The sequence below is a fragment of the Falco naumanni genome, chromosome 1 (assembly GCF_017639655.2).
Source record: "Falco naumanni isolate bFalNau1 chromosome 1, bFalNau1.pat, whole genome shotgun sequence".
Lineage (NCBI taxonomy): Eukaryota > Metazoa > Chordata > Aves > Falconiformes > Falconidae > Falco > Falco naumanni.
Genome location: NC_054054.1, coordinates 110,626,691 through 110,637,189, shown reverse-complemented (window position 1 = coordinate 110,637,189; position 10,499 = coordinate 110,626,691). Strand labels below are relative to the sequence as shown.

The following is a 10,499-nucleotide window of genomic DNA, read 5'->3' as shown; positions in this document are numbered from 1 at the left end:
AAACCCTCCACATCCACAGACCGGTTTACAGACTTCATTTAGCTCAAAGGAAAGTCCTAATTAGTCACTCTGAGTGATTTACTTGTTCATTTGGAAGGGGGGGGGAGGGGGGAGACTAAGCTGAATTGTTTGAAATTATCCCTAAAGGGCACTGTAAATTAAGTGTTAATGAGGAATCCTGTGCAAAGGGCCACAGTAGCTAAATAAAATAATTAAGGTGCTAAGTGATAACATTCATTTGGTTCTCAATAATTTAGCCAGCCTGGTTTTCAACCAGGGTATTTGCAAACGAAGCCACCCTCACCCTAGCCCCATGCCATCAGCGGAACGGTGCAGCTGGGGCAGCTCAGCATCCAGTAGGATCAGGCCCACCAAGGAAAGGAAACTTCTCCAGAAGAGAACAAGCTCCTGATTCCTCTTACTACCTGAAAGAAGTGCTCTGTTCCACTAATCACGCCCCGGATTTATATATGACACAAAAAGGATTGATTCAAGTCTACTACCAATCTTTACAGAGGCTTTATTTCAATGGGCTGCATTTATCCCCACTACAGCTGTTTCCTAACAGCTCGTGTCCATCTTTCGGCAGCGCTGCAGATCTCCTTTACAACCAAGTACAACTTGGTGTGTTTACAGACATTCAAGCAGCAATATCGAACAGAGAAACCGCCTCATCATGAAGAAATTGCTACCAAGTTGTCCCAAATCACACCTGGCTCTCACCTGCACCCTCTCAGCTGCTAGGGGGGCGGTGGGCTAGGGCAGGGGGCACAGGGTGGGCACAGCTGCTCTCAGCAGCAGCACTGTCTCTTGCCCTCAGCCCAAATTCTCTCCACAGCACAGGTGACACACAAAGTCCCCTGTGCAACAAGCACGAAGCTCGCAGCCATCACAGTGAGTACGGAACGGCAAGAACGAAGCACACGGCTGGCTGCTTTGAAAACCCAGCTTTGTCTGCCTTCCTTACAGCCGCTCCTCCCAGGTGCCAGTGGCAGGTGTCACTCAGTACATGCAGGTGTCTGACTTCAGCATTAAGCCAGGAGGGTTCTGGTGGTGTCGTGCAGCAGCCAAGACACAGCTCGCAGCAACGGGACACCCCCCGTAACTTGCAGTGACGGCGAAGACCCTGGAAAGAGCACTTCCATATCCGCACCAACAGAGCACAGCCACAGAACACCGAGCAGCGTCCCCCGCCAAACAAAAAACATTTTCAATCACTATGCCTCAGCTTTTGGCTGCAGATGGAGTGCAGGAGAATACCTGTAGGAAAGTAAAACTAACTAAATAAAGAAAATCTTTTTTAAACCACAAGAAAATCATTCTGCGGGCCTGGATATTTGATTTTTAAACACAGAAATTTGGACAATGATGCCTCCGTGCTCAGAACTGTTCTTACCAGTAGCAACAGAGACATTCAGTGACTCGATCCCAGGGTGAAGCACTCTGCCAGGGGGTATGGCCAGCATCCGATGGCACAAGAGCTGCGTCTCTAGGGAAAGCCCATCACCTTCACTACCTGCAGAAGAAAGGCACTACTCAGGTCAGCTCACAGCTGCTGCCACGTCCCTTTTCCCCCCTCCCGAGTACAGTTCCTGCTAATGCTCTACCGCAACTACACCCTTGCCCCTAAGTCCACCAGAAACTTCACCTGCTCCCATCAGCAACAGCCAAGAACTACCAGAGGCAAGATGGGCACCGTACCTGCCTTCCCTTCCTGGCCCACTCCAGCCTCCCTGGACCTGTTCTTAAGTATCTGAAGTGGTTTTGAGAAATACCTGTGCAACATGCCTGCACGCACAGTGTAAAGCACAGAGCCTGGTAATGTGACTGCAAAGCTCCCCTCTGCATGCAGCCACCGTGCCTGCAGATGGCTGACCACGTACACGGGTTGCTGCCAGAGGGACAAGGCAGACAAGAGGCCACAGGCCTGATCTGGTCCAGCAAACCCCACATCCCTATTGATAGTGACGGGTTCAGCCTTTTCAGCACACAGTACCACCATCTGGGTGCAACTTGTGAATGCAGACAGTTTAACCAGAGGCTTCAATTGATTAGTTGTTAAACCATCCAACAGCCCTGATATGTTTGGGCTGATACACTGGTGAAACAGAGTTGAAATCTATCCCAGGTCATTAGTAGTTGTTTGACTCACACTGTCACAAAGGGAAATGGAAAGGGAGAGGCTTTAAACAATCCTGTGCGCAGACAAGTGAAAATGCAGAAGACCACAGACCTCCCAGCCCACTCGGCTCCCCAATGAATTCTTCCACATTCATTATTTAGAGCTACACAGACAGCTACACGGCTGCAGGAACAGTCAGCTCATTTTGAAGACGTGCTCACCCTCTGACAAAACAGGCTGAGCACGCTGGAAGCCACACGATCCCCTCCCACAGCCATAGCCCAACCCCAGCTGAACACCAGACTCATCCTGGGACGGCACTGCCGGGGCACACGCTGCCTGCCAGGGCTTCCGTGCCTCTGTCTGCCTAACCAGCGCTGTCACCAAGGCCTCGCTCAGCTCACGTAGATTTAGAGACATGAAGTTTAAAGGATGCTTTTAGGCACTTCCTATGCCACTGGAGACTCACTCCTCTATAAGGAGCTCCTTGCTGGGTTGAGTTGCCACAAAATTCTTCCCCCACTGTCTACGTATAGCACCTCCCCAGCAGGTCCCTCAGCACTGATCTGCATGACACCCCTCTGCCCGCACAGGGTAGCAAAGTGTTCTTATCCCATTTCACAGGCTGGAAGCTGAAGCCCAGTCTCATATTTTGCTGCTCTGATCTAACTGGCAAGATGCATTTCGGGTAAGGAAAAGAACGCCTTGGGTAATGCATCTTGCATCACCTTCCCACATGAAATAAGCCATACAGGCAAAAATATCCTTTGGCTGGGGTAAATGAACCTTCAGAAAACCAAAATCACATCCTAACCATTATTTTCCTTCTGCTGTAAGCCAGCAGTGCAGACGAGGCCTGGGTGAGTTGTCCAAGGTCATGGGGGAAGCCCGAGTGACACAAGGAATTGAAGCCAGGCCTCCCACAGCCCAGCCTGCCTCTTCATCGCTAGACTGTGGCTCTCTAAGGATGCTTCAAGAAATAATTAAAAATAAAAATTATATATATATATATATTAAATCCTACTTTTTCCTGATTCAACACAGAAAAGTTTTACAACTTACAGTCATATTTGCCTCCTGAGCCTCTCAAACCACATTCTCATGGGACTCTCCAACTGGGACAGCAGCTATTGCCAGAGGCGTGACAGCTCCTGGAGCAATCCTTTCCTCTCCCTGATAAGGGTCTTACGATTCCTAATAAAGGCAGCAATTTTGCTTCCAGCTTTTACAAAGCTTTTTATGGCTCTGGCTGCTTAAAATAATTAGGAACCATAAATTCAGGGCAGAAAGAGTTGCACACTGTGACAAGAGGGAGGTAGCACTGACTGAATCAGATTAAATCCTACTTTATACTGGTGAACCAAACATTTCCCACTTCAGATTTCTGACTTCCATCTCTTAGCTTTGTCCCTCACTGACAGGCCTCAAAGACCAGAGTTAGAGCTTGGCTGAAATGACAGAACACGTTTCCTGCCCCATTTACAATTTACAGCACCTTAACAACTGCAGGCTCCAGTGCAAGAAATTCAAATCCAGGCAGAAGCATCCATGCTGGCAGCTCAAGAGAAATATGCAAAACGAGCATCTCCATAAAACCAACAATTCCGTGAACAGCCTTAAACCCCAAGCTAAAGACCGAAGGAGTAAAAAGAACAAATTACCCAGAAACTCTTCTTACTCAGCCATCTAAGTGCTCCCAATCTGTTCCCGTTCGCACAAGGCTCCCAGTCTTCAGGGCAGCCAGCCTGCCTGTCACCTTTGGCAATGACTCCAGTGCAGACAACATTAAACTGGACTGTCCAAATCACTCCCTGCCAAGGCAGCGAAGATGCCAGGAGGGTGAATTCAAGTCTGCAAATGCTTAACTTACAAGACAATCTGTGCAACGCTAGGAAACTCACTACCATGCTAAATTATCTCTGCTGCTCGCTGTAGCTGCAGGTACACTACATATTCAGATCTAGGATGTTTCTTCAAACAACCTCAGCATCAGACGACTGTAATGTTCAATTTTCTTTTCAGCAAAGAGTTAGTGCTCAGCAGAGAGTTGAAATCATTACTGCTGCAAGGTCCGGGAGCTCTCCTCATGCATCTACCAATCAGCCTCCAATCTCCCTTGACAAAAGGATATTTGGACTTTTTCCTGGAGAAATCTCTCATAATTCAAGGTAACGACACCACTGCCACTTTCACCCCCTTCCTTTCTCCTGGTGTTGTCGTTGTTTCTGCGATGCATTTCTTTGTGGTCCATCAGCAGCACTGCCAGCCTCCCTACTCCCTTTATAATATAGCTCCACACATCTTGTAGAGATGCCAGATTTGCGGTGTTGTCTTGTCAGTATTTCTAGGAGTTCAATAAACATTTTAATTAAAGGAATGTCTTCTGAGCCAAGAAAACCGCAGCACAGGGCAGGATTACAGCCCCTTGATGGCTCATCGCCAGCATGACACTACTTCCAAGTGTAAAAGCTCAAACCAGCTCTCGTGTCTGCCAGGTGACACAAAGTGGGGGGGGGCGACACCATGGCCACACAAGGGTGCCTAGAGCAGCACTCCTGGATGAATTTCTTTCTCTAGCTGTCACGATGCCACTGCTCCCTTCACTTCACACTTCTGGGAGGCTGCACAGCCCCATACTCTACCTACGAAAGACAGCATTCTTTGCCAGTATCCTCTGCACAAAGGGGGCAGAAGCAGAGGGCTGTGCAGGAATTGCCCGGTCTAGGTGCTCAGGAAAGTGGCACCCGTTGCTCAGACAGCGCACAGCTCTGGCAGGGAGCAGGTTACACCCACTCCTCCAGCTGGTACTGCAGGAGCCAACAGCTCCTGCCTTCTCCTAGGCATACAAAAGCAGCCACTGCCTGGTCTCCGTGGTGGTTTCTGTGCCACGAAGCCCAACTTCGAGTTCAGACCATCCCCAGCAACAGCTCTTCATGCTTCTTTCCAGACCTGAGCACAGCGATATATTCCTGTTTTTTTAAGAGGAAACACGACAGAGCAAAGACATGGCACAGCTCACCATTACAGCCTCAGCCAAGCAAGCGCAAACCCGCTCCTTCTAGGTGTCTCACTCAGGTCTGTGGTTTGCCAACACAAAAAATCCAGGTTCAGGGCTCTTCAGGACAGGATTAAAAGCGCCCCAGAACACAACACAGAACAACACACTGTTGGCTACCCTGACCCAGATCTGTCCTGCCACTGGAAACTGTCACCTAGACCCTCTGCAGCTACTAAACTCCCTGTTCACCTACACAAACTGGCCTGTCCTTGCAGTTCCTACTGGGAGGCTTCTCAGCTCCTGGTTTCATTTGCAGCCAGCTCATTCTAATACTTCTTGCTCAGTTTGTCCTGTCCAGACCAAACTGTGATGTAACGTAGCAGGCCTGCAACTAGCTTTGGAGTGAAACATCCCCCTGATCAGTCCCTCATACGTGTACCTCCACCAAGCCCAAAGCTCTTTAAATTGAAATACCTATTACTATAATAATGGGTTTATTCCACCGGAATTCCAAGCAGCTGATGACAGGAACGTTTTCCACCTCCTCAGGCTTGCTGACCGTTCCCACAACTTCCCAGCCTTCTGCAGTTTTAGCCTAGAAAGGGAAAGGGAACAAGTGTTAAAAACTTGCCTACTTTTCAAGCTTAAAAAGAAGTTAAGTCATGTATGCAAACACCCATTTTTTAATTTGTTTTTTGTTTTGTTTTGTGGGGGGTTTTTTACATTTTCAGTTAGGTTAACTGGCTTTTCTAGTTTTTTGGCATCTCTTGAATTTTTACCACCAAAGTCCTCCCTGTACCAGCACACAAAGCTTGATTTAAGGGGGGAAAAAAAAAAAGGAAAAAAAAAGTAATTTCCCTTCTGCTTTTTATTCTAGTCCAGCAAGCAAACAAACAGAACTGAAAAGCCTTTTTTTTTGCCTATACAACAGTTCTAGGAAGGTTTTTGCCAGGAAAGCATACAAAAAGAGTAGCGTTAAACAAATTAGCATAAGGATAATCCATGAAGCAACGCAGTGGAAGTTCTCAAGTGCAGGCTCAGCCATCAGAAGCCCACAGTAACGTTTTCAAACACAAGTGCACATTTTCAAACTCAGATGCCAAAAATCAGCTCATATAAAAGGCAGGGCACTCAACACTCAGTGCCTCACATAATCAAAGAACCAGCCTTCCCTTCCACACCCTAGTAAAAAGAGCCTTAATTATTTGTCTTGGAAATCCATTTTAACAATAAAAGAGCCGCTGCTTCTTGCCAGCTTCATTTCCTGTGAAACTGGCACTTTTTACATTATGTTATATCAAATTTACACCAGCCAGGCAATGCCAAGGGTTAGGCCAGTGAATCTGGGTCCAATTAAATGAACTGCTGCAATGGCTGAAAATGTTAATAATTCAAGCTTTACAGTAACAAAGTGATTCTTCCAGCTGTTTCAATTAGATATCAATGTATTTTATGTATCTTTCATTCCACCATCATCCAGAGCTCCACCTGCCACAGACCTACTGTACAGACGGGCAAGGGTTTTCTAGCACCAAGTGAAGAGCCCAGGCTTACCTCTGCTCATGAGGCCTCTTGCGGTCACACCAGACTGTGACGAGCTCTTCCTCAAAGGGACACTGGCACACAGTGACCCTGGGAGCGCAGGCCGGGTGCCTCTGCTTCCCTGAGGATCTGCAGCCTCTGCCCTCCCACCTTGGGCTGAATCCTCCAACTCCACTGCTCCCCCCAGTCTGGGGGATCCCACATGAACAGGGGAGAGCAGATGAGAACCTGCAGCTCCCTGCTCTGCACACACACGATATTCAGATGGTCCTTAGCCCAGCCAGGGCACAGGGGACCTCCATGAGGAGTCAGGGCAATCACACGGTGCTATCACAGGGCTGACACACTCTGCCAATTCAAAGCAACACCCCTGGGTTTGTTTCAGTTTAAATCACGTTTTCCCACGTGCATTCCCCTTCCTTTTGCAGCGCGTTTCTTCAAAGGGCCCTATCTCACCTCACCACACAAGTACAGTGTAAAAATATTTCCAGCAGCTCGCACCAGCCCCGGTTTCTCCTCTCTCCTCTGCTCCAAAGGCTGCCCAATACTGCCATCATGTGCTTGGGCACCAGGACGCTGCCTCTGCCACACGCCAGGCAAGAGCTGCCGCAGGCAGCAGCGCTACCTCGGGTCCCCACGGGTCCCCATATTAGCGAGCTCCGATCCTGAGTACGGGAGATAGATAAAGCATTGCCCAGCTACTGCCACCTTCCAGAAAAAGACCCACAACTCAGACCTGTTCCCCCACCCGATGGAATGGGACTGGGGGTGCATGCCTGTCAGCGGTGGTCCAACAGCACAGACCACCGGCAGCAAACAGGACTGCAGAGAGGGAGCACAGGACACTGGAAATAACTCGAGTCCTCTTCCTGTACCTCCTCTCTGTTCAATACATGCAATAATTGAGATTTCTTGAAAGGAAAGGGGAAAAAAACCGTGGATCATTCTACCTTCAAAAAGCTCCGGAGATCATCTGTGCTGTAGACATCGAAGACTTCCATAGTTCCAGAGCTAGCTTTGCTCACTGTTGGAGTCAAAGGGCAGCTGCAAGGAAAAAAGAAAGGAAAAGTGTCATATGAGAGCAAAAAAAGAAATCCGGGAGACTTTTATTTCTGTGTTTCCTTCTCCTGCCTCTGCAACCCAATTCCAACTAGTCCACTAAAGATATCGCTGCTACACAGATACATTTTCCTATGGAGAATAGGAGGGCTCAGAAATTAGCGCAGGAAATAGGTTACAGCAGTTTTGTGCACAGATGGGCAACTGAAACACAAAATGTGTTAAACCAGAAAGTACCCAGGGAGGCTCCTTACTAGCCTGGAACACCACATCCCTGCAGCCTCCCTGCGGAGCGCAACGCAAAGCAGCAGCTGCCCAAGTTCAGCCCTCTGAAGAAGCTATCGAGCAATGCAGGCTAGAAACCTCTTTGGGAGCCAGCAGGAAAAGCAAGCAAAAAGCTTAAGGCGCAGATAACCAACCTCGTACCTGTTCCTCTGGCTTGCCACCACTCTGTCCACCCCCAAGAAGTACGCAGAGCGCAGCAGTGCCCCCAGGTTCATGGGATCCTTGATCTGCTCCAACACCAGCCAAATCAGCTGTCGGTTCGGACTCTCTTCATCCCCCAAATCAGGCTTCTCAACTTCCTCCAAACTCTTGAAATGGAGAGGGGTGGCCTCCAAACAGACGCCCTGGTGGACCCGACCTCTGCAAAGAGCATCCAGCTCTCGCCTGGTGACGTGGTGCACAGGGACTCCCCGGGCCGTGGCCTGAAGGACAAACTCGCTCATAACGAGCCACCGAGAGCCGCTGCTCTGCTTGAGGAACAACCTGAACAGATCCCTCCTCGACTGGGAGAGGGCCAGGGAACACGGCGCGATCCCGAATAAGATCTCTGAGCCTTTAGTCCTCTCGACGGACAGAGGCTGTTGCTTCAGCCTCCTCCTCGCCTTGGAGAAGTCACCCCCCGACCAGCCCCACCGCTCCCGGCTGGCTGCCGCGGGCCTACCCCTTCGCTCCTCGGCCTTGTGCCACGGGCGGCCCACGCGGGGGGCCCCGGAGCCAGCCGCCGCTCCGGAGACCGCCGGGAGGGCTGGCGGGGGCGGCCGGCCTGTCCCGCCGGGGGGCGGCCCCTCCTCAGGCCCACCCGCGGCTGGCGCTGACCGGGGCGACGGCTGCTCCCGCGTGGAGCAACACCTCAGCGCTGCCCACCGCGGCCGGCAGACGGCGAGGGGCAGCCCCGCGGCCCACCGGGCGCTGTGCTTCAGCACCTGCTCCATCGGAGCCCCGAAGGCCTTTCCAGCGGGGCAGGGCCTGCGCGGCCTCGGGCCGCGGCGGTGCCGACAGGAGGCGGCGCCGCACCGCACCGCGGGCACGGGGCCCTGCCCGGGGGGAAGACACAGGGCTCGGCCCCACAGGCAGCCCGGCCGCAAAACGGGGGCGACGGCAGGGGGCGGGCACGCGAGGGGGCGGGCGGAGGGGCGCCCCTGCACGGCGGCTGCCGGTGGCGGCGGACACGCGTCAGCCCGGCCCCCGCCCCTACCGCCCGCGCGCGCCGCACCACTTCCGGGTGGGCACGCGGCCGCAGCAGCCGGGGGATGTCCCGCCCCGCCCGGCAGCGCCGCCTGGCGGTGGGCGGGGGCGCAGCCGAGCCCCGGCTGCTCCCTCCGGCCCCTGACAGAGCGCGGCCCCTCACGGGCCCCAGCTCCCAGCCAGACGCGCAGCCGTGAGGCAGGCGGGCAGCGCAGTCCCCTCACCCTTAGGCCCAGCCGGGTCACCCCGTGGGGCGAGGGCAGGGCTGGTGCTGCCCCGAGCCTGAGGGGAGCCGACCCCCGTGGCCTGCACTGACAGGGCCTTAATTAACCAGAAAATCGGAACCGCTTCATTAGGGCATCCTAGCCTTGGTGAGGTGAGGGGCAGCATCCCACAGGCCCCAGGCCAAACAACCGGCACCACCCAGCCCGGCAACAGGAGCACCAGTGCTCTGCAGAGTCCTGGCCTTGGCCTAGCCCTGATATTCTTAATATTTAAAAAGAAAAGAAAAGCCATTCCAGCCTCTTCACCACCCAGGCGACATGCTGCCCCACACATGGGTAGAAAGGGCTCCCAGGGCAGTGGGCAGGCCCTGGGCCCACCTCGCCACCAGCCTGTCACCTTACACCAAAACCGCTCTTCTCCTTACCTGATACTCCATTTCCATCTTTTAATTTCATAAATGGGTAGACAAGGGGCAGGCAGGGAACCGGGCCGTTCACAGCAATAGTGTTAGGGCTGCCAGGCATTTATCCCTCTGTGTGGGCCATGGGGGACAAACCACAGTGGTACTCTTTCAAAAGGATTTTACAGAGAAGCAGAAATTTTTCAATTCCTTTTCTATATGGTTAATCTGAAGCATTGTTACATCTGGACTCAAAAATACCACAAAATTGCTTGTATAGATTGAGAGATTTTAAGTAAAACCACGTCCTTCCTGCTGCTTGCCAGAGCCAACTGTGCCCGTGGTTCCTCCCCAAAAAAGATCAGAGCTGAGACTACTCACCCAAGATCCCATAATCTGCCAGAAAACACGCTGCAGGTACAGCAGTTTTAACACAACGGATGATAGGTACAACGTGTATGACAAACAGAAAAAAAAGCACAAGAATAGGAAAAAAAAACCCCAAATATTGTTTTAATTCTATAAATGCTCTCTACCTATTTACAAGGCATCCAAAATATCTGCCTCAAATCCAGCAATGGCAGCCAGTTCAGCCATTCAGTAGGCATTTGCAAAAATTTCGTTGTCACTGACTACAGACTTGGGCTTAGCAATGTGCCTCTGTGCTTGGACAAGCTGAAAGG

The 10,499-nt window shown here is 51.6% G+C and overlaps 1 protein-coding gene across 2 annotated transcripts; it reads right to left on the bottom strand.

The window, feature by feature from the left end:
- Positions 1-497: 497 nt before the first annotated feature.
- On the bottom strand, positions 498-9,190 carry MRM1 (mitochondrial rRNA methyltransferase 1). Of its 2 annotated transcripts, XM_040577860.1 has the most exons (5): positions 8,148-9,190; positions 7,613-7,706; positions 5,595-5,715; positions 1,397-1,516; positions 498-1,260 (listed from the first exon to the last, which is right to left on the bottom strand). In XM_040577860.1, exons 1-5 carry the CDS (start codon positions 8,936-8,938, stop codon positions 1,211-1,213), a joined length of 1,176 nt encoding a protein of 391 aa, XP_040433794.1. In that variant the 5' UTR covers positions 8,939-9,190; the 3' UTR covers positions 498-1,210. The 2 variants fall into 2 exon arrangements, with proteins under 2 accessions (XP_040433794.1, XP_040433801.1); XM_040577867.1 differs by lacking the exons at positions 498-1,260; positions 1,397-1,516 and adding an exon at positions 1,523-4,466.
- Positions 9,191-10,499: the final 1,309 nt, after the last annotated feature.

What these genes read in the sequence shown, in the direction of transcription:
- MRM1 (XM_040577860.1), bottom strand. Translation starts at nt 8,938, where the DNA reads ATGGAGCAGGTGCTGAAGCACAGCGCCCGGTGGGCCGCGGGGCTGCCC. An exon ending in GTGGCAAGCCAGAGGAACAG is followed by an intron (nt 7,707 to 8,147) that starts GTACGAGGTTGG and finishes TTTTCCTTGCAG; the next exon opens with CTGCCCTTTGACTCCAACAG. An exon ending in ACCCATTATTATAGTAATAG is followed by an intron (nt 1,517 to 5,594) that starts GTATTTCAATTT and finishes TTTCTTCTGCAG; the next exon opens with GTAGTGAAGGTGATGGGCTT.